Source organism: Crinia signifera, chromosome 3 (genome assembly GCF_055691185.1).
Source record: "Crinia signifera chromosome 3, ASM5569118v1, whole genome shotgun sequence".
Classification (NCBI taxonomy): domain Eukaryota; kingdom Metazoa; phylum Chordata; class Amphibia; order Anura; family Myobatrachidae; genus Crinia; species Crinia signifera.
The window spans coordinates 171,108,342-171,132,691 of NC_139219.1; the positions used below are offsets into that span (position 1 = coordinate 171,108,342).

The following is a 24,350-nucleotide window of genomic DNA, read 5'->3' on the forward strand; positions in this document are numbered from 1 at the left end:
AATAATATATGCTGTCCTAACAAGAAAATCATATACCAGACATGGTCAATCATTAGAAAAAAACAAAAATGAACTACATAAACAAAGTGTAATCCTGACAAGCTGCAACAGCAGAAGCACAGAATCCTGGGCACGCAGTCCGGCATCACACTGTGCATCTGACTGCGGCAGAGCAGCTGCTACGTACGTGGGAAAAGTTTGCAGCAAGTCATGTGGGAGCTGCGTGACCGTGTTACTACACACACAGCTGCTTCCCACACTCCAGTGGATAATACATGAGTGACTGTGTCCTTGATGCATGTCCCCCACACCCTCCCTGTGCAGTGTCCTGAGTGGAGAGAGGGCAGGGGGCTGTTCCCACTGCAGCCTGTCTCCCTGTGTCCTTCTGCGGAAATGACACACACGGAGTCCCGTCACGTCACGCGAGAGCGCACGGACACGAAGCACACAAAGACTGTGGGGAGGCTGTGGGAAAAACACACGACACGAAGCTGAGGAGAGACCCCCGATCTCGGGGTGCTGGAGGCGCGCCCGCTCAAGAACATCGCAAACTCTGGAGTGCGGGTCACGCACCTGATTCGGAGCCGTAGTCTCGATGCAAGGTGAGTGGGATCACGCAGTGGGCAGCCTAAAAACACGGGAATAACACGAGCTTCCAAGCCTTATATAGCGGTTTAAGGAGGTCTGCCAGCTTCAGCCGGGCGTGGAAAGGGAGTCAAGCATTAGCCAGTAACAGCGGCGCCACCCTTCTCCTAAAGTCGCAAAAGAGGAATATGCGGAGTGCTGTGCGTGTCGCGTGGGGCTGACTCTCGCGCACACACTACGCCTGACGCGCGATGCTGCATTCTAGTGCCGCTGTGACGTCACTGGCCGCCGTCCCGCGGCCACAGAAGAACATGAGGGGGCGTGGCCAGCGGGCAACAGCAGCAACGCTCTCCTGCTCTGGACTATAAAGAGTGTGAGGGTAGGGACTGAGGAGGACTGGAGCGCGCTGTGACGGCAAGCTGCCGCTGCGTGCATGCTGGTCGTAGACAGTCAGTGCACTGCTGCGTTAGTGGTGTGAGCTGGGTACACCGTAAGCGCGCATTGTCAGCATTTTCATATAGATACGAAAGAAGTGTCCATTATTTCACTGTCCCGGTGTTTGTAGCGGTTACTGTGTGCTCAAATTTCTACACATATGCAGTTTGAAACATGGATATTTAAAATATATTAAAATTGAATGATCAATTTCTGGTGAAAGAAGCTATTCCACAACTTCTTATACACTTGTAAGCCAGCTTGAAGCAAAAGCTTTGAAAGCTAGTCTTCTACCGTCTGTGTTTGTGAAATTGTGTGAGAAAGATATAGTTTAAATGTCTGCCAAAAATAAAATAGAACATAGGATGCTTCTTATTTGACCTTTGTCAACCTGCAGTAATTTACCACAAACAATTGTATTCAATAAAAGGCCGGTGCAAGCTACATTTTTCTTTCAGGGATTTTGTTTTAACTGCCTCAGGCAGGAGAAACCATTCTCCCGGAGGTGTCCCATTTTTATGTGCAAATGGGGTAGCGACTGCAAAAACCCACGTTTCCTGAAATACCTCCTAGATTGTTTTGTCAGACTCTTTTGCATTTTAGCAGTGACCATAGAAGATTTGACTAAGGTGCCAAAAGCCAAGGTATAAGCTACCTCAAACCATGGACAGGCAAAACTAAATAAATTAATCTACCAAAGAGTGGGAAAAGGAGGAAACGCCACAGCTGAAAGTGTCATTGAATGGACAGCTCAATCCCTTTGTCCCAATGACAAGACTAACTGAGTTACCATGAAACTTAAAGACATTTACATCAGGTCTTTTGGGTGAAGTGTAAACTTGTACAAACAGTTAAAAAAAACCTCTTCCACTTCTAGTGAGGCTTATTCTCTTGGATTTCTTTAATATTAACTTACAAAAATCCACAGTCCTGTTGTCTTTGTCTGCCACGTGCAATGCAGAGAGACTAGTCTCAAATCTTCTGCCCAACCTCTTCTCCATCATAGTCCCTCTTCTTGTGAAAGCAACCTCTTGTTGTTGGAAAAGATCTTACAATCTTTATTTCTGTACCTCAGTTATTGTTCTCAGCTAGTGAATGACTTACATGCTCATTAATTGTTGTATCCAAAATTACTTTCACTGTCTGTCATGTGCACTGTACAATTGAGATAGGTGGTTATGTTTTATCGTTTAACAGGTGGGTAGGAAAATGAACTCTGTTGAATTCCGACAGGAAGATGATACTGAAGGTATGTACCTGATGTGCACTGTTTATATATATATATATATATATATATATATGTGTGTGTGTGTGTGTGTGTGTGTGTGCATACCTCCCAACATGACCCTCTCCAAGAGGGACACATTGCTCTGTTTCTGGACTTCTTCCTTAATTAATGATTGCCTTCACCTGTGTTGAAGCACCTTTGTTATCGAATTAACCTGTGTGAAACAATCATACATTATGAGGGAAGCCCAGGAACAGAGCAATGTGTCCCTCCTGGAGAGAGTCATGTTGGGAGGTATGCATGTGTGTGTGTGTAATTTACTAATGTGTGTTTCCCCCTATTTACAATACAAATAAATTATAATATTCCATTATAATACACCAATTTATCTCAGTGAATAAAGAGCACCTGACAAGTTTGCATGAACTAGTTTATCAGTCTTAGGGGGATATTCAGTCGGGTGGTACGACCCGTAACTATGTCCTGCTGGCTCGAGTGGCAATCTGCAGGCGGGATACAATGTCCCGCCTTCCGAGTGCCAAAAAGGGGGCATGGTCGCGAGATACGGCCAGGAGCTCCACAATCAGGGCCGGCCACAAATCTAGGCATTTGCCTAGGGCGCCGGCCACTGGAGGGCGGTATTTTGCCCCCCCTTGCCACCCGGGTACCTGTCCTGCGGCGTAAAAGCTGGCGGCGGCAGCGGGGGCTCCCTGCAGTCAATAAGAAATAACGAGCGCTATCCGCCGGGCTATGCGGAAGCGCTTCTGTTTTGGAAACACAGGCCGCACGCTGATTGGCTGAGATTCAGCCAATCAGCGTGCGGCCAGTGTTTCCAAACAGAAGCGCTTCTGCATATCCCGGCGGATAGCACTCGTTATTTCTTATTGACTGCAGGGACCCCCCGCTGCCGCCGCCACCAGCTTTACAGCGCCGCAGGACAGGTACCCGGGCGGCAGACACCGGGGCGCCCCCACCCCGACTTGCCTGGGGCGCTCTGGTGCCTTGCACCGGCCCTGTCCACAATCCATGGCCGTTCATGGCAGAATGGGCTCAACTGCTTCTAAAGTCAGGCCCATCCTGCTGCGATCCAAGTTCAAGGCATTCGGGAAAGACAGCATTCATTTGGGCCCCGTCTCTATTTCCCCTGTCAGGAATATCAGCAGAATATTGAATACCCCCCTTAGCGGGGAATTCAAATAGTAGGCGGAAAAGTTTTCCACAGATAAAAATGTTTGTGATTTTTTTTTTCACCCCAATATTTCTGGCAATTCATATGTCTGTTTTTTTTATGCTGCACAGCCAACTGGATGATATTGCATGTGGCGCCATGCATATTAATAAAGGACAGAACAGTAATTGTTCTGTTGTTCATTAAATGTTCCTAGTGTGTACTGGCAATTTTGCATGGTCTGGGATAAAGATAAATTGTCCCGCCCATTGTCAAGATTGTAACCACCTTTAAGCTCTGTACACACTGAGCAATATGATTTCTGGTAATATATTGCTCAGCAAACATAATGCTCAGTGTCTCCTTTTCATCAGCGAGCAGAGATGGTCGCTGATGAAAAGGAGATATTGCCGGGGAAGCCGCAGGTGGACACAGCTGTTTGTCGGGAAGCCACTGCATGCTCCTGCGACCATTACAGGGCTGGTTGATGGAGCGTGCTCCCGAAGACAGTCGCCATGTATGCATGGCTAAATGGTCGCTCACCGTGTGTAAGGGGCTTCAGATTGTACCTTATTCTCTGGTTGTTTTTTATGTGTTTTTTAGTAAAAATTTTATATTACACTTCTATGAACCCCCTACAGTTAAAGTAGTGAAAGCGGAAACTCTGGGTGAAGAGAGTCGGCTGGGCTATACACGTGCTACATCAGTGCGGAAGATGGCACCAGAATGTTCACTTAACTGTCACTCCAATAAACGGAAACAAGTCTCTCTCATGTGTGACAGCAATGATTCTGAAATTATAACTACTATTAAAAAAAGAAGACTCATCCCAGAGGTAATTTCAGTATATTTTATTAAATATTAAAAAAAAAACTTGTAATTAAATTAATCTCCTTGGGTGTTTAGGGTAAGGGATTTAAAAATATATTTTCTGTTAAAGTATCACAAACTTTTTGAAAATTGCATATAGAGAAAGAACACACAATATAGAATCTAAATTATGAAAGTACAGTAGAGATTAAGAAAATAATTTCCTTCCAAATGCCATGCTGTACTGATCATATAAGCATGTAATACCCCTTTCACACCAGAAAATGCAGGGACTTACCTGGGAATATTGTCCCTGGATCATGCAGGGACATGGCCCCTTTCACCCCGGCCTAGTCCCTGCATTTTCTGGTATGAGGGGGAAGTGGGTGGTGGGGTTCGGGGTCCAGACTGCGGGGATCTGGCAGCGGCAGCTGAGCACTTGTAGCGCTATTTGCCGGGCAGCAGGGCGGGAGAATTTGAAAGCATTTTGAAAAAACTTGCCGGACGCTGATTGGCTGAGAGCGTCCGGCCAGTCTTTTCAAATCCAGCAGCTCTTCCTGTCTTGCTGCCCGACAAATAGTGCTACAGGCACACAGCCTCCTCTGCCGGATCCCTGCAGTCTGGACCCCGGAATCCACTGTCCAGATGGAAGCAAGCCGGGATGCCGGATACCTTTCACACACCGGCCTGGTCCCTTTGGAGAAATTTCCGGGCATGCCACTGATAAATAGGTGTGCGCCAGTGGTGCCTCCAGCTGTGCACCACCTCTAGGGGCATACATCCCTCATGTCTGCCCCCCACCCCATGCACACCTTCGTGGTCAGTTTGTCCTGCCCCAGGAATACCCGCCACTCAAGGGGTTAATATCTACAACTGCAGAATGTAGACATTTACACAACTTTAAGGGTTACAGCTAGGGTTAGCCTCAGGATGGTTGTTTGAATTAGGGTTTGGAACAGAATGACAGAAAAACAGAATCTCAACATTCAAACAATGTTGACATAACATCAGTGTGGACATGGTCAGTTCTACATTATGACATATCAATGAAATGACAATTCTAATAAATGTCAACATTGCGAATTATATTTTGAGTTTTGCGATTTTTAGTCAATAAACGGCTGAATTTGCATGTTTTTCTGAAATCGCCTATTTAATAGGGTCCAATTTGCAGTAAAAATTGCATTTTTTGCCGCACATTCTGACCTGTCAATTTTTTTCTCAAACTTCAATTCACATCCAGATGTTTCCCATTATAAAGTATACAACTTGCAAATTTAATAGGATGCGATTTTTGTTACCAAAAATCACAAAACAAATAGAGTTTGACAGAACCGTGCACAGACCAGTGCGATCTGTGCATGGTTCTGTCCCAAAAAAAATGTGTAAAAGTTAATATTCGGGGAAAAAAACTGCATGAAGTCTCCCCTCCTGAGCAAAACCAGCCCAGGCTCAAATAACCAGTCCTGGTTTTAGAAATTCAGGGGTAAAAAATCATAGGGGACCCCCAGGATTTCTAAAACCAGCACCAGGCTCAAGGGCTGGTCCTAGTCCCCAAAATACGAGATCAAAATGAGTAGGGGTCCCCCATATTTTGGCAACCAGCACCAGACACAAAGAGCCAACAGGGGAAACTTTTTCTGCAACTCCCCCTGACCAAATCATTCATCCCTGTGGCTGGTCAGCCCAGGCAGGGACCCTGGAGGAGTGGGGACCCCTTCCAGAGTGACCCCCTGCCCAGGCTGAAGCCTGGGGCTGTCCCCGGTGCCCCTGGGGTGGTGGGCACCAGACTGATAAATGGTTAAGAGTAGATTAAACTATTGTGTAATGTTGTGGCACTACAAGTCCCAGCAAGCCTGCGCCGCATGCAGGGACTTTGAGAACCACAAGTCCCAGCATGTGGGGCATTAAAGGGCCCACTGGGTCTTGTAGTTCCACAACATGACAAATAGTGAAATAAAACACAAACACACAGGAACAGTATAACTTTATTACATACTACATGCATTCACACATACATTACCTATGGATTCCATGAAGATCTGTTCTCTTGTCCATGTAGAATCCAAACAATTACCTATTGAGGGATATTATACTCACCACATGCCTCACGGATCAATGTCTTCTCTGCCTGGCAGTATCCCTGTGAGAGAAGCCTGAATGATTGTGTACATTTGCGGCTCCTCCCACATGTCAGGTTAGTCTGGCCCACCAGCCAAAGGCCGCTCCTTATGTATTCAAATAATGCCAAACTGCCCAGATGATCTCCTGGTTCCACACTAGAACCTTCTCTTACTATAAATTCTAAATATTAATGGTGAAGATTCTGGCACTAGCATGCATGTATGAAATCAATTTAGTGGTTACCATTCATGTAAGAAAAAACACACAGAAAAAAAAAACATTAATCACTTCCCTTAATCGACAGAAGGTTTTTTTTCTTAATTTGTCACAAATGTCAGTTCTCTGTTGTTATTGTGTCTGTTGCATCTGCTTCTTCATGTGTTGATATTAAAATAATTTTCACAAATGACATGTATTATCTATGCTACTCACCCATAGTGTTTGTTTTCTAAGAAAATATATATTTGATAGTGGTTAGTTTAATTAGTTCATTAACAAATGAAAAGACAACAATTTGAACTTTTCAGTAGCTATGTCGGCTGAACATATTTATTTTTTATATTTGCAGGATCATATAGTAATGATTTCTATTTCATATTATTCCATCAAATGCTTAATTATGCATAAATAATTCATTATATAAAAATATATTATTAATTATTTACGTACTAGATATTCTAGCATAATATAATAATATTGATTAAATAATTAAATTGTCCAATTATTGCTGTATTATTGTTTAGCATTCTTTCTTATACAGTATATCACTACTAATCAAATTTTTGTGTTTTTTTTAGACCCTTCTTTCATGCGTAAGGAACAGAGATTCAGAATCTTCCACGCAGCCAAACTTTGAGTCATTAACTACCAGTTCGGAGTACAATGCGGCATCTCCAGAGGAAGAAGAAGAAACGGGCAATGAATTTGCCACATCTTACAAGAAACCTTTATATGGAATATCACATAAGATTACAGAGAAAAGAAATCCTGTTACATCTGATCTATTGCTATCTTATGACCTTTATGACAAGAAAAATCAAGACAGCCCTTCAACCAATCGCATGTTTAATGACTTTCGTAAACGAGAAACTAGTGGCACTTCAATAGCTTCACCAGTTAGTGATGACTCAAACATATATTCTTTAATACAAAAGATGTTTTTCACACTCAATACTCTTAATTCCAATATGTCACAGCTCCACAGTAAAGTAGACCTGCTATCACTTGAGGTAAGTAGAATAAAGAAAAAAGTCAGTCCTCAAGACATGGTGGCAGAATTTCATCCACCTCCTGAATATCAGCTAACTAGTGCTGAGATACAGCAGGTGATGGATCAGAGCACCTCAGCAGGTGACCTGGCATGTCGGCTAGTGGTTCAACTTTTTCCAGAGCTTTTTGGAAGTAATGCATTCTCCAGAAACTGTAGCACTTGTGGCTTTCTCAGCAAGAATAAACTGGAGTCCCTTCATCTGCAACTTATAAGGAACTATGTAGAAGCATGCCACCCTTCTGTCAAAAGCAATACTGTCTGGCAGGTTGATGTCTTACCTCAAATAAATGATTTTTTCAATCGCTTTTGGGCTGAGAGGGAAATGGAAAGCAGCCATCATGGTATACAGACCTCCAGCTTTTTTGAGACTCAGTCATGTCAAAATTCTCATTTTGTGGAATCTAAAGAGCAGGAGGAAAATATAACTTTGGAAAGAGCCGATGCCATTGTTTCAGAATATGCTCTCAATGCGCAAGACCTCAATGAATTTTTGGAGGAGGCTTCTTCTCCAGGGGAATTTTCTGTGTTTTTACTTCACCGATTGTTTCCTGAAATTTTTAACCAAAGAAAACTTAATGAGAGGTGTTTTGGAGATCCTGAGAATTTTGTTGTTGATCCTCAGCGATTGCAACTGATTCGACAGTATACAGAAATTTACTTTCCTGATGTTCAAGAGGAGGAGATTTGGCTGCAGCAATGTGTGCAGAGAATAAATGATGAGTTGGAAAGCATGTTTATGGACGGTAGTGAATGTGACGACATAAGGGACGACTGTTATGATTCTAACCTACCTGATGATCTTTCTCTTGTAAAGGTAGAAGATGGCTCTGATATCGATAAACCAGGAAGAAGGTCAAAAAAAATATGGCTTGTTCCATTTGACTTTGATAATATTGACATTCCAGCACCGGACTTTGAGGTTCCTTTCCCGCAATTCCTGCTCAGTAAAGAGCAAATTAAAAATATATATGAGACTAGTTTGTCTATTGGCAATTTTGCCTCACGGCTTCTGGTTCATTTATTTCCCGAGCTTTTCACACACGAGAACTTGAGAAAACAATATAACTGTAGTGGCTCACTAGGGAAAAAACAGCTTGATCCTGTTCGGATAAAACTTATCCGCCATTATGTGCAAATGCTTTACCCCAGAGCAAGGAATGACAGAGTTTGGACTTTAGAATTTGTAGGAAAGCTGGATGAGAGATGTCGCCGCAGGGATACTGAGCAAAGGCGATCTTATCAGCAACAGAGGAAGGTATATGTGCCTATGTCGGAGAGGAGAGACTTTGTGCCTTTTGAATTGAACTCTGACAGATACAGAGATCTAATTGAAGGACCACCCTTGCCTCCTGAGCGCAGCACAAAGGACTTTTGCAAAATACCACTGGATAAGATTGTTGTTCCACCGCCTGACTTTCCTGTGCCTTCAGTGTACCTTCTGAGCGACAAAGAAGTAAGAGACATTGTTCAACAGAGCCTTTCTGTTGGTAATTTTGCTGCCAGACTATTGGTAAGACTTTTCCCTGAGCTGTTTACTCCAGACAATCTTAGGCTACAGTACAACCATTCAGGTGCATGCAACAAGAAGCAACTAGATCCTGTAAGGCTACGCCTGATCCGACATTATGTGGAGGCAGTATACCCTGTGGATAAGATGGAAGAAGTATGGCATTATGAATGTATTCCTAGCATTGATGAAAGGTGCAGACGCCCAAACAGAAAAAAATGTGATATACTCAAAAAAGCTTCAAAAAATCAAATCAATATCTGCTGAAAATTGTTAACACCTTCTAAATTATTGTAGTAGTGTATGTAGAGATTTATAGTGCTGCTTTTATTTGTGTCTATTTCTGAACATAGTTAGCCAGTATGTGAGACTGACTGCATATTTGCACTTCCTTTCAAAACCTATATTAATTTTTTTTGTTTCACTATTCTCATACTGCGTTTTGTCCCATTTTGTATGTTTTTTTTTTTTTTTTTTTTGTATTTTTAATTAGATGGTCTCTAAAAAATTATTTCTTGCTGCTTGAGACGGTACTTGTGAGTTATCCGGACGCCCGATTTCAAAATCGGGTCGGATCGGGCACATCGCATCGCATCGCATGCGACCATCGGATGCAATGCGATGCGATGCGATGCGATGACCCGATTTTTCCATAGGAATCAATGTTAAAATGGACTGAGTCCATTTTAACATGGAATTCAATGGGAAAAAGGGGTCCTTTTCATACCCCTACTATCCAAGTGGGCATGGAGTTGGATATAAACCTGTGGCGAGCGTAGCGAGCCACCGAGCCCGAAGCGTGGCGAGCGTAGCGAGCCCGAAGCGTGGCGAGCGTAGCGAGCCCCGCGAGGGGACACGGAATACCGTCCCCTCGCGGGGCTCGCTTCGCTCGCCACGCTTCGGGCTCGGTGGCTCGCTACGCTCGCCACAGGTTTATATCCAACTCCATGCCCACTTGGATAGTAGGGGTATGAAAAGGACCCCTTTTTCCATAGGAATCATTTTAACATTGATTCCTATGGAAAAATCGGGTCATCGCATCCGATGGTCGCATGCGATGCGATGCGATATCGCATCGCATCGCATCTGATTGTATGCCTTAACTTAAGGCATACAATCAAAAAATCGGGCGTCCAGATAACTCACAAGTACCCTTGAGACATTTTACCCTATAGAAATGAAGGGTTACCTAGTATTTTGTTTAAAGAGGTTGCTTTAACATTTACTTCAAAATCAAACTGCTCTAGATGGGGATGTACTGTCATTGTCAGTGACATATCTAGAGTGGATGCAGGGAATGTGGTCCAGTGGTTCCACGTTGCACACCCTGCATACCTCCAGATTCATATATCATGGAATATGCAGCCATGGCCATTTTACCTGCAATTTGCGTCTCCGCACCCAGGGCCATCTTGACAGCTTTATAGGCTCTGGACAAAGCAATGCACTGGAGCCCTTGATCACACATTACCGGGAAACAATTATCAAAAATCATAACAAGCTCCTCTATCTCTCCACATGCTTTTGCACAGTGAATGGCTTTTAGTACTCACTAACATTCACGGCCTGGCTATAGGTTGGACAGGCAGAGAATGCTTCCACGCCAGTCTGATATTTGTGTGTATTGCCCCTACTTGGAGGCCCCTTACCCTCTTAATACACCCCATGGGTGGCATAAATTTTATTAAGCGCCATATGTCAATTAAGCCGTATTTAACACCATTTTGCAATATGTCTACCCTTTTGGTGATTAGTTTGCCAGAAATGCTATATTTTATTTAAAATAAGCACATAAACTATGTTGAACTTCACAAGTGGAATGAAAACCAATGTAATCCATTCCCAAGGCCCTACTTTTCATTTGTTTTTGACTAGTGGATTTTCCATGAAAAATCTTGCTCAGGGCATTACAGTAAATTTTCTTGTTATGTGAAAAATGCCTTATACTTGTGTGGGAGAGGGTCCTGATATTTAACAATTAAGGTCACAACTTGGCCCCATACTGTAGTAGTCCTGTTTTGTGTGCAGCCTGCCAGCTATGTTAGTACATCCGCAGCAGCTTTGCATTGCTTTTCCCAATGTAAGGCTAGTTACTGTTGGGTAGCCTCTTGCACACAAGTAAAGTAATATGATTTGTTTAAATGAATGCCATTTGTTAAAGTGGTACTTTTGTGTATGCCCTTCGCCAATAAGACACATGCAAAGGCTACCTCTTAATTGATAGCTGCAATTGATTAATGCAATTACTGCCAATGTCACCTGTACTTCAAGTACTAAGATATTCTAACATGCCATGACAAGTGTTGTATTGGACAGTTCATGGAATGCAAAGCATATGCACACATGCTACTTCTGTATGTTTGTAGTTCAGGTTTCTATATTATTAGATGGACTATATAGAGTGAAAAGTGAACATCCATTGCACCAAAAACTATACATTTCATTATTTCTCTTTTGTAATCCTGATCATTTGTCTTCGGGGCAACGTGTGTGTCTAATTTCCACATTTGTACATTAGTACAATATTCCAAATATTGTACCAGCTAAATTTTTGAATTATGTCTGATACTGCCAGCGGATAGAGACTTAGGGGAATATTCTATTAGCTGCTAATAGGTTCAGCTGAGGCTATCCTAGTAGCCCTGATGCCGGCATCCTTTCCCCAAATAAACGCTGTTATTTGAGGCAAGCGAAGCAGAAACCCCGATAAGCAGCTGCCGGGACCTGTGACAACACATAGGAGTGGGGGCTTATTCCTGATCGCATATGTTTTTTAGCCCGATCGTGGGTTCGTTTTTCGGGCAATACAAACGGCTGGTAATTGGATACTGTGATAATGACAATCACTCATTAAATCGCAATATCTGCCCATTTTTATTAGCCAAAGCAGCTTAGTTAGTAGGATACACCCCCCTCCAGAAATGATTTTACAGGGCCGACCGTCACATTATGAAAGCAGTATTATGAAACATAGTAAAAAATATTTTCAAGTGTCTACTAAAGAAAGTCACATAGTACATACAATCTGTTAATTTTCAGATGAAGATGGCAAAGATAATTGATTACTATGGGTCCATTTACTAAGCCTTGAAGAGATATTAAAACAACCTGTAACATGGCAGTTAGGAGCTGATAAGTTGGTACAGATGTGTCCTCATACATCGCCAGGTCTCATGAGACTCTGCTAGCATTAGCTGTTTTTATTTTGCCGATAATGCATTGAAGTCACAACATACCAGGAGACTGTGCTGATTGATTTTAAGTGCAGCACTTGTATATCTGTATGTATGCAACTGAGTCACAAAGTGTTACAATGTTGCAGCTGCAGCATTTACAAAACAAATTCCATTGTGCTCTGTATACAGACTCATTCGCACACAATATACAAGTGTCATATATCAAATTAATCAGTACAGGCTCCTAAAGTGTCATACTTACATTTGTGTTGTGACTAATATGCATTTTCATCAACAAAAAAACAAACAGGACGATGCAGCTCTAATGGCAGGCTTCTTACACAAGTTGTATTGAGGTTAGATATAGAATGATCTGTACTTTATCTTTCTATTTTATCACTCTCCAATGCTTAGTTCATCTCTTCTATTGTCTCTATTATATGCTGAGCAGGAAAACATACACTCGCGCTAACATCCATTACACCACCTGGCCGTCCATCATCGCCAATAGCATGATAAAGCATTGGTGACTGTAAAAAAAAGAAAAAGGTCATCTCAAAAACAAGGATTTACATATAGCTGTAAGAATCCTATTTTTTTTAAATCATTTCTTGAAATCCAAGGTAATATTCTGCTGCCCTTTAATGTAGGCATCACCGTAGACGTCATGTTCATGCTCAGAAAGTTTAACTGCTTTGGCCCTACTCTAATTTGTAGACGTAAACTTAGCTTAAGAATCCTTTATGTACCCTCATTTTTCTCCTCTACATGGGTTCATTTTAATAATGTACACGTATTCCAAGTTTCTTTCCTCTTGGGAAGTGTAGGTGATCTTTAGTGTATTCTATATTCTGCAAATTCACCTACAAAACACTACCATTTTGTGTTTAGCAAATAGTACTAATAGCAACCAACAATATACATATATGTATAATGTACTGATTAGGAGATCCAGATAATAAGTCAACATTCAATAGGATGACACAATAAAGATCAACATAGACAAAAGTTCGACACGCGCAAAATAGCCACATGACAATGGTCAGGACATGAAAAGGCCGACATGAGTTTTTTACAATTGTTTTCATTTTTTTTACATACTTTACTGCTCCCAATCGTGGATGGTAAAGTGACCTGAAGTTCACTCGCCAAGGTTACATGGTACACTTTTAGGGGATTACCATGCTGAAGTGTCAACATTGACAACAACAAAAAACTTGAAAAACTCATGTTGACCTTCTTCGTGTTGACCTTTTTCCAGGATTGACCTTTTGGTGATGACCTAGATGCTGATGACCCCATGATCTATACCTCTGACTATTTAGTACAAATTGTCAACTGGAAAAATGTATTAGGAAGTCAACCCTTTATTCAATATTTTGCTGTGAGTTATTAAATTACTATAATCTAAAGCAGTATACCACGTGTTGTTCAAAAGCTTTAAGAAAGCAACTACGAAGGTTTAGACCCATACTGGCTATTATCTTATAACTCCGTGCTTTCATATTGTTCTTTTGTTAATTTAATTAGTATACAAATTACACAGACCTTTCACTATAGACAAGAACTTTGGAGATATGGTATAAACTAGGGCCTAATTCAGGTTCATACATAAACCAGGTGTTTTATGTTCTAACCCCATACCGGGATAATTGTGCATGCACAAGACACATTCTGTGCGTGTGCAGAATGAGTCCTATGTGATCGCTTGCAGCCCCACCCCCCACCCATTACATCAGCTACTGTTCTTCAAAGCAGGGACAATCCAAGCCCAGAGTCTGCATGATTAGGCGCAGATTTGATGAACCCGGCAAAAGAAATCCGAAGGCCTGTCTGAGTATATTTTGGCTTATGCAGATGGCCAAGGGCTGCAACCATTGTGACTGATGGTGGCAATGGGGATCCAGTCATCTACAAGGCAAAACCAACCAGGTATTGCCTTGTAAATGACTGCTTGTACAAAAGTCCTGCTCCTCCTTGGAGGCTATAACATGTATAGCTCACAGTGTTTTGTGTGTTTTTACAAATGATAAAATACAGCATTAAACTTAATGACCCGGTCACTCCAATATTATTTATTATATAAACTAGTGCTTCTCAAAATAGTCTTTAGGGCACATGTAGCAAATGTTTATAGAAGTTCACTAGAACATTATTTAAATAATTCAACCTTTACAAGGTTTGAAGTAACACATTGATTACTACGGTCTAGTGGAACTAAAATAGCGCATAGGTTAAGGGCTTTGCATTCTTAGGATATTTGTTACTTGAAATAAGAGTTGTAAGAGGACCTTGTGGTTAAAGTTGGAATAAAACCCATTAACTTAGGGACCATTATGTTCCTTTTATATGGGCTATTGGGTATCAGAAAAGTTAGCTATGAAACATTTTGGCCTTGATTATAATAGATAAATAAATTGCACATTTTTTTATATTATCAGATTCTCTTAAAGCAGCACAACCGTCTTGGACAAAATGCTCAATAAATCAGAGTTGCACTCTAAGGTTAAATATAGGTTATTAAAATGATATTTCCATACTTCGACATATAAAATTGAATGTCAACTTTCAATACTTTATTTTGGTATTATTAGTATCAATACAGTGTTTAAATGTAGGATACACATATTATATTTATAGCATATAAAATATATATACCTCTTATCTCTATTACATAGATTTACATTGCACATTTTGCTTTATATTTTAGCCCATTCATAGTGAAAGGGACCAGCACACTCCACAGCTGATGTTTTCATTGCTCTTTCAATATCTGGGTTAATGTGATTCCTACTGAGTTTTCATTATTGTTACACATTACATAGAGATGTCATTTTTACATCTCATTAGTGGCACGTTTATTTTTGTTTGGAAAGGTCATAAGGCAAATAGCAAGCATGATATTGTTAAAAATGCTGTGCTACATCTCAGGTTAGATATTTGATATCCAGACTCTTGTTTTTTTTTAGATGTAAATAGTCTCACCAGCATCATCTATTTGTTGTCTAACATTAAATGTACAGTTTTTCATTAACTATTTCCTGTTAGAGCTAAAGGTTAATGTTCAGATGTTATTTAGCCTAAATTAGGGTGAAGTAAACATGATTTTACCAAAGAAAATGGCTTTCCTGTTTTTATTTCATAATTGTATTCTTACATAAATGCAGACTTGAAAAAGTGAATTGTAAAATGTATTCATCACTTGAGTGGTAAAAACCAGTCAGATTTACTTAAATCATGTAAAAATGCTAAAGGCAAGTCACACTCCTCCTCCGCACTCAAGATAAAAGATTAACTAGCCCCATCTGTACTGTAATTACTGACTGAGAAATGGGCAGTAACATTTGTAGACATTGACATGTATTATGTGGATGTTTTTATCAAGACAACATAACTTTTGACATTCTTGTATCTAATATGCATCTGGAAAGTATTCACAGTGTTTCACGTTTTACACATTTTGTTATGTTGCAGCCTTATTTCAGAATGGAATAAATACATTTTTTCCTTAAAAATTTTGCACACAAAACACCATAATCATAATGACAATGTGAAAAATTTTGTTTTTGGGAGATTTTTGCAAATTTATTTAAAAGAAAAAAACTAAGACATCACATGTACATAAGTATTTATAGCCTTTACTCAATACTTTGTTGATGCACCTTTGGCAGCAATTACAGCCTCAAGTCTTTTTGAATATGATGCCACAAGCTTGGCACATCTATCTTTGGCCAGTTTCACCCATTCCTCTTTGCAGCACCTCTCAATCTCCATCAGGTTGCATGGGAAGAGTTGGTGCACAGACATTTTCAGAGCTTTCCAGAGATATTCAAATCAGATTCAAGTCTTGGCTGTGGCTAGGCCACTCAAGGACATTCACAAGGGTATCCTGAAGCCACTTCTTTGGTATCTTAACTGTGTGCACATGGTACAATGTATTTTCGCTTCCATCCCGATTCAGACCTGATTGAATGTCACGGCGCCGTGTACATATTCGTTTTAGACGATATATTCTTGCCCGCACAGTCTATTGTTCTGTTTGATTTTGATGCAGCGGGTCCGCGCAACGGGATCAAATTGAAATTTTGATTTGATTTTGCTTATATAAGCAAAATCAAATAGAGAAATAGTCTATATCGAACCATGTGTTTGCTCTACTAGGGTGGCTTTGCTGCTGAAAGATGATCAGTTGCCCCAGTCTGAGGTCAAGACTGTTTTGTAGCAGGTTTTAATCCAGGATGTCTCTGTACATTGCTGCATTCATTTTTCCCTCTTATCCTGACTAATCTCCAGTTCCTGCCACTGAAAAACATTCACACAGCATGATGCTGCTGCCACCACCATGCTTCACTTTCGGGACTCCAATTAAGCTGTAGGAACAGTTTAAATATGGTCAATGGAAATAGGAAGCACCTAAGCTCAACTTTGTGCTTCATGGCAAAGACTGTGAATACGTATGTACATGTGACTTCTTTGTTTTTTATTTTAAATAAATTTGCAAAAATCTTTCAAAACACTTGTTTTAATGTTGTCGTTATGGGGTATTGTGTGTAGAATTTTGAGGGAAAAATGTATTTAATTTTGGAATAAGGCTGTAATGTAACAACATGTGGAAAAAGTGCTGTAAATACTTTCCAGATGCACTGTATGAGAGTATTGACAATGTGACTGCATGCCATTCAGATACGGTCAAAGTTACAAATCATTGGAGCAGGAGAGATACAGTAGTCTCTTTATTGTAAACGGCTTAGTCTAATCATGCCTAGAACGTCACAGGAGGAAGATTGATAGTTTACAGATTTATTTTTAAATCTTCTGTGCTAAGATTGGACTTGCCTGGTATCTTGCCAAGCATATAAGTAGGGTTAATTTATTTATTTTAAATATTATGGGCCCACTTTCTATTAATGCACCAAAAACCATTAGTCATTTGGAAAGAAACCAACGACCATCACACTTGTAACGTTCAACAAGCCATAAAACCCTTACTCCGATGTTACTCCATGTAACACCATTTAAATCTCCTATTGCTTAACGTGGGTATCAAGAGAATTTTCCCTTCATTCTTTACTGATCTTTCTGGAAGTATAGACTCACACAAACAATTTTATTTAGATATTACAAAGTAAAAATTGGAGTCCAAAGCAATTAAATAACCCAAATAAATACTGTTACACATTCCCACATTTCATGGTAACTATCAACCAAGTAGCGTGTATCCAGTAGTGAGGCAGACACTGTAGCAGTGAGGTAAGCGGCTTCTGTATGGGATCGGGAGGTCGGCTGTGTAGCAAAGAAGATGTGATCTCCCACTACCGAGCATTGCAGGGCCAAGGGTTGTATAGCTGAGTACCCAGCTGTACTCAGTCTTTTCTTTTTTTTTCAAGTAAATTTTATTGACATTTTGCTACACCAATAAATAAACATAACACCATGTCAGAATAGTATAAATCCATGACAGCAAATAAAAATACATTTTTTTAAACAGGGCAATCTCCTTTACACTATGTGGGTGCACAGTTGACAAAGCTACTATCAATGTAGTTTTAATGGAAAATGCTTGTAAACAAACCAGATGGTATTTTGTACCATCTAAGATGCAAAAGATGTATAACTTCGTGTACACTGTACTTTTGGGAATACTAAATATTAATTTGATGAATATTTGGTATTTAATAGCTCACATTGTATTATGGTCAATAACTTAATGCAAATAAATTCGTTTTTCACGATTTTTCCCAGGGGCATAGGATAGACATACAATTATTAACCCCTTCCCGCCGCAGCCTGTTTTTGCCTTCCTGACAGAGCCCTTTTTTTCAAATCTGACAGGTATCACTTAAGTGGGGATAACTTTTTTTTGCTTTTACTTATCCCAGTGATTTTGAGTTTGTTTTCTCGTGACACATTGTACTTCAAGCTAGTGGTAAATTTGGGTCGATACAGTCTGTGTTTTTTTGTGAAAAATACCAAAATGTCATAAAAAAATGGAAAATTTAGCAATTTTCAAAATGTTAAATTTTCTGCTTGTGAGACAAATAATCATACCACTCAAAATAGTTAATAACTAACATAGACCATATGTCTACTTTATGTTTCCATCATTATTTCAACATCCTTTTAATTTTTTTGGACACTAGGAGGCTTAAAATATGAATAGCAAATTCTCAAATTTTCAAGAAAATTTCAAACACTGATTTTTTTAGGGACCAGTTCAGTTCTGATGTGACTTTGAGGGACTTGTATGTGAGACACCCCCATAAATGATGCCATTTCAAAAACTGCACCCCTCACAGTATTCAAAACAGCATTTTGGAAGTTTGTTAACCCTTTAGGTGTTTCACAGGAATTAAAACAAAGTGTAGGTGAAATTTCAAAATTTCATTTTTTTTGCAGATTTGCAATTTTAATACATTTTTCTAAGGAACACAGTAGATTTTACTAGAGAAATGTGACTAAAAATTGATTCCCCCAATTCTTTTGTTTTCATAAATATCCTATATGTGGCCCTAGTGTGCACGTTGACCAAACCACAGGGCAAACTCAGAAGGGAAGGAGTGATTTTTGGATTTTGCAGCTCAGATTCTGGTGGAATTTTGGTGGGTGCTATGTCGCATTAGCAAGACCCCCCAAGCACCAATACAGTGGAACCCCCCAACAAGTGACCCCATTTTGCAAACTACACCCCTCAGGGAATTCATCTAGGGGTATAGTGTACATTTCAAACCCCCAGGGGTTTTACCAATTGTGGTATAACTGGGCAGTGAAAATGAAAAATTAATTTTTTTACACAAAAATGCAGTTCTGGCTCCAAATTTTTCATTTTCACAAGGAATGAAGGAGACAAAGCACCCCAAAATCTGTGCCCCAATTTCTCCCGAGTACGGCAATGCCTCACATGTGACCAAAAAATACCATTTGGGTGCATGGCAGGACTCAGAAGGGAAGGAGTGATTTTTGGATTTTGCAGCTCAGATTCTGGTGGAATGTTGGTGGGTGCTATGTCGCATTAGCAAGACCCCCGAAGCACCAATACAGTGGAACCCCCCCACAAGTGACCCCATTTTGCAAACTACACCCCTCAGGGAATTCATCTAGGGGTATAGTGTTCATTTCAAACCCCCGGGGGTTTCACCAATTGTGGTACAACTGGGCAGTGAAAATGAAAAATTAATTTTTTTACACAAAAATGCAGTTCTGGCTCCAAATTTTTCATTTTCACAAGGAATGAAGGAGACAAAGCACCCCAAAATCTGTGCCCCAATTTCTCCCGAGTACGGCAATGCCTCACATGTGACCAAAAAATACCAATTTGGGTGCATGGCAGGACTCAGAAGGGAAGGAGTGATTTTTGGATTTTGCAGCTCAGATTCTGGTGGAATGTTGGTGGGTGCTATGTCGCATTAGCAAGACCCCCGAAGCACCAATACAGTGAACCCCCCCCCACAAGTGACCCCATTTTGCAAACTACACCCCTCAGGGAATTCATCTAGGGGTATAGTGTACATTTCAAACCCCCAGGGGTTTCACCAATTTTGATACAACTGGGCTGTGCAAATGAAAAATTACATTTTTTACACAAAAATGCAGTTCTGGCTCCAAATTTGTCATTTTCACAAGGAATGAAGGAGACAAAGCACCCCAAAATCTGTGCCCCAATTTCTCCCGAGTACGACAATGCCTCACATGTGACCAAAAAATACCATTTGGGTGCATGGCAGGACTCAGAAGGGAAGGAGTGATTTTTGGATTTTGCAGCTCAGATTCTGGTGGAATGTTGGTGGGTGCTATGTCGCATTAGCAAGACCCCCGAAGCACCAATACAGTGGAACCCCCCCACAAGTGACCCCATTTTGCAAACTACACCCCTCAGGGAATTCATCTAGGGGTATAGTGTACATTTCAAACGCCCAGGGGTTTCACCAATTTTGATACAACTGGGCTGTGCAAATGAAAAATTACATTTTTTACACAAAAATGCAGTTCTGGCTCCAAATTTTTCATTTTCACAAGGAATGAAGGAGACAAAGCACCCCAAAATCTGTGCCCCAATTTCTCCCGAGTACGGCAATGCCTCACATGTGACCAAAAAATACCATTTGGGTGCATGGCAGGACTCAGAAGGGAAGGAGTGATTTTTGGATTTTGCAGCTCAGATTCTGGTGGAATGTTGGTGGGTGCTATGTCGCATTAGCAAGACCCCCGAAGCACCAATACAGTGGAACCCCCCCACAAGTGACCCCATTTTGCAAACTACACCCCTCAGGGAATTCATCTAGGGGTATAGTGTACATTTCAAACCCCCAGGGGTTTCACCAATTTTGATACAACTGGGCTGTGCAAATGAAAAATTACATTTTTTACACAAAAATGCAGTTCTGGCTCAAAATTTTTCATTTTCACAAGGAATGAAGGAGACAAAGCACCCCAAAATCTGTGCCCCAATTTCTCCCGAGTATGGCAATGCCTCATATGTGACCAAAAAATACCAGTTGGGTGCATGGCAGGACTCAGAAGGGAAGGAGTGATTTTTGGATTTTGCAGGTCAGATTCTGGTGGAATGAATGGTGGGTGCTATGTGGCATTAGCAAGACCCCGAAGCACGGTGAAATGATGAACCTAATAATCCATAGATGTGTGGTATATTTTAAAACACTCCTTTATACATAGGCCGGGTTTGTCGGGGCAAGTTTCACAGTGGAAAATAGTATCCTTTCTTATTCCCTTTTTATAGCAAACTTTGCACCTTTTTTGTGTCCTGCCCTTTCTTGCAGTGGAGGGGATTTCGTTAGGAAAATGCTGCCCTGGTACAATACGGGGGCCAGTACTGGGGCCCTCTGCCTGCTGGTTCCCAAATATTAGGCCCTTTATGACTTCCTCTTGAAAGTGCATAAATGTCCCCCTCTGGCTGGTAGAATGGAATAGCACGTAAGCGTTATACAGTGCCATCTGGATGATATACACGGCCAGCTTCTTGTACCAGATTTTTGTTTTCCGCAGGGGACTGTACGGCTTCAGTACCTGATCTGAAAGATCCACTCTGCCCATGTACTTATTGTAATCTAGGATACAATTAGGTTTTGAGGTGTGGGTACTGGTACCTCGTACAGGGATGGAGGTGGTACTGTCTCCATGAATTGTTGTCAGTATAAGGACATCCCTCTTGTCCTTATATTTGACCAACAACATATTTTCGGTGCATATTCCCCTGCTTTCACCCCTTCTCAGTACTTGGGCAATGTGCGTTTTTGGGAGGCCTCTCTGGTTCTTGCGCACAGTACCGCAAGCTGCTGTACCTCTTGAACCAAGGGCCTTAAACAGGGGGATGCTAGTGTAAAAGTTATCCACATAGAGGTGATAACCTTTATCCAGGAAGGGGTGCACTAAATCCCAGACAATTTTTCCACTAACACCTACGAGGGAGGGGGGGCATTCTGGCGGTTCAATTCTTGAATCCTTCCCTTCATATACCCTAAACCTGTGGGTGTACCCTGAGGTGCTTTCACACAGTTTATACATTTTTATGCCATACCTTGCCCTCTTACTGGGAAGGTACTGGCGGAATTTAACCCTTCCTTTAAAATGTATAAGGGACTCGTCGATACAAATAAATTTTTCAGGGATGTACATCTCTGCAAATTTGGCACTGAAATGATCAATGACCGGCCTAACTTTGAACAGCCGGTCAAAGGTGGGATCATCTCTGGGTGGGCACTGTGCATTATCGGTGTAATGTAAAAATTTAAGGATTATCTCAAAACGAGTCCGAGTCATGGCCATACGGTAAAGTGGGGTGCTGTACAGAACATCTGTACTCCAATATTGCCTAATTTCTGGCTTTTTTACTATGCCCATATGTAACACCAGACCCCAAAACGTCATCATCTCTACTGCATCTACAGGGGTCCACCTAGCAAATGATGACGTGGGGTTTTGAGCAATAAACTGCTGGGCATATAAATTACTTTGGTCCACCATTAAATTTATAAAATCAGAGAAAAATAATTTGAAAAAGTCAATTTCTCTGAGACCTGTTGAATCAAATTGGATTCCTGGGATGGCCAAAAACTCAGGAACCTGGGGCTCAAAATTGTCTGGTGGTGGGGTCCATACGGGATCAATCATTTGGGGGGGGGTCTCAGCTGCTCTACGGGGGCGTCTTTGAGGGGGTCCCTCATCACTAGAGGAGGAAGAGGAGCTTAAGACGAATCCTTCAAATTCCCCGCTTGCATCACTGGCTGTGTCAGAGTCAGAGGCAAGCATGGCATATGCCTCCTCCGCTGAATACATTCTTCTGGATGACTGGGATGACATTTGGGATGACATTTGGGATGCCATTTTTATTTTTGTGTTTCTGTAAGTGTAATGTTTCAACACGTGTATAGTGTTGGGGGGTACAAACTTTATTTCAACACGGGGGTATGTAGTGTGTAGTGTGTATGTAGTGCAGAAAAAAAAATACTTTATACAGGAATTTGATCCCAATAAAAAAAAAAAAAATTGAAGGGGTAAAAAAAAAAAAAAAAAAAGGTCCTGCGCCAAAAATTGAGCACAGATGTTGGTCAGTAACGTCCGTCACTGAACAGCGCTCAAAAGGCAACAGGTGTAAAAACAATTTAAAAAAAAAAATACCACAGCACTCTCCAAAAAAAAAACAATTTAAAAAAACTGCAGAAAAAAAATGATATCAACCCTGTGCCAAAAATGCTGTTCAGTGATGTACGTCACTGATCAGCGGCCACAGGACACCCACAAAAGCACCCACAAAAGCAACGTGGGTGTAAAAACAAAACCCCACTGCAATCCCCCCCCCAAAAAAAAACTGCAGATCAGTGATGCAGTGATGCGACACTGATTAGCAGTGAGGGGCAGCAGGCAGACAACTGTGGGTGCAACCTGACAGGGTATATATATAAAAAAAAAACCCTGGACCCCCAAAAAGTTGCTGATCAGTTAATTAATTTAAACTGATCAGCACAAAAGGGGGGGGCAGCAGTCAGTTGCACAGGCAGCACAACCTTTGGTGCAACTGACAGGTATATATATATAAAAAAAAAAAACCCAAAAAGTTGCTGATCAGCACAGATATACTGATCAGCACAAAAGGGGTGCAGCAGACACAAAATATAGCACTCTCTATCACGCTCTGTCACTATCTGTCACTATCTCTCACGATCTGTGACTATGACACTGCAGCAGCAGGACACAGGAAGTCACAAGATCCAGGAAGCATCCAACTGCTGGCAGCACGCTACCAGCGGTGATCAGCGGTGATCAGGTAAGTATCAGGCAAGGTTCAGGTATGTATATCACGACAGAGTGGCCGGTGACCGCTCTGCACGCAATTCCAGACCGGAATGGCGTCTGCAGCGCAGTCACCGTTAGTTTAAATGGCGCGCCTTGGCTGTGATTGGTCCGTCGGTCCGACGGACCAATCACAGCCTTGGGGGCAGGTGGGGTGAGGTGTCGTCGTCACCGATGACCCCCTCATGCCCCCTCACACCCGGCGGTGATTGACACCTGTGTTACCGAGCGTCTGATTCGCCAGTAACACAGGAAAACGCTGCGAATGGCTGTTCACATTGAACAGCCAATCACAGCGATCGCCCCCTGGGCATGCAGGGACATGTCTGCTGTCAGGGACAGCAGACATCGTCCCTCTGTCACTGCGTCTCGAGACGCAGTGGCACTTTGAAGTCATGACGTATATATACGTCATGTGTCGGGAAGTACATCCCGGCCATGACGTATATATACGTCAAATGTCGGGAAGGGGTTAAAAGGATGTCTCCATAGACAAAAATAAAGAGGATTTTTTTTCTTCCAACAAAATATTTAATAAAATACAAATTCTGTGTTTATTTTAAGCACACTTTCATTATGACATTGTTTTGTAAATACATGCCAGTTTGATTACAGTTACCTTAAAAAAAAAAGTAATACGTTTACCTTATTTTAATTGTTTCTATAGCTTAGCCTCAGTAAGCCCACACATTTTCACAATCCTAATACTCTTATTCCAGAAGACCTTGTGGTAAATTTACTAA

The 24,350-nt window shown here is 41.3% G+C and overlaps 1 protein-coding gene across 1 annotated transcript; it reads left to right on the forward strand.

Moving 5' to 3' along the window:
• Positions 1–249: 249 nt before the first annotated feature.
• BEND3 (BEN domain containing 3) lies at positions 250–9,844 on the forward strand. The gene is made up of 4 exons (XM_083176947.1): positions 250–602; positions 2,218–2,269; positions 4,058–4,251; positions 7,148–9,844. Exons 2-4 carry the CDS (start codon positions 2,230–2,232, stop codon positions 9,392–9,394), a joined length of 2,481 nt encoding a protein of 826 aa, XP_083033073.1. The 5' UTR covers positions 250–602; positions 2,218–2,229; the 3' UTR covers positions 9,395–9,844.
• The last annotated feature ends 14,506 nt before the right edge of the window (positions 9,845–24,350 follow it).

Excerpts from the sequence above, each read along its gene's own strand:
- BEND3 (XM_083176947.1), top strand. The coding sequence starts at position 2,230 with ATGAACTCTGTTGAATTCCGACAGGAAGATGATACTGAAG. Across the intron at positions 2,270-4,057 it reads ACAGGAAGATGATACTGAAG|TTAAAGTAGTGAAAGCGGAA; the intron begins GTATGTACCTGA and ends AACCCCCTACAG. Across the intron at positions 4,252-7,147 it reads AAAGAAGACTCATCCCAGAG|ACCCTTCTTTCATGCGTAAG; the intron begins GTAATTTCAGTA and ends TGTTTTTTTTAG.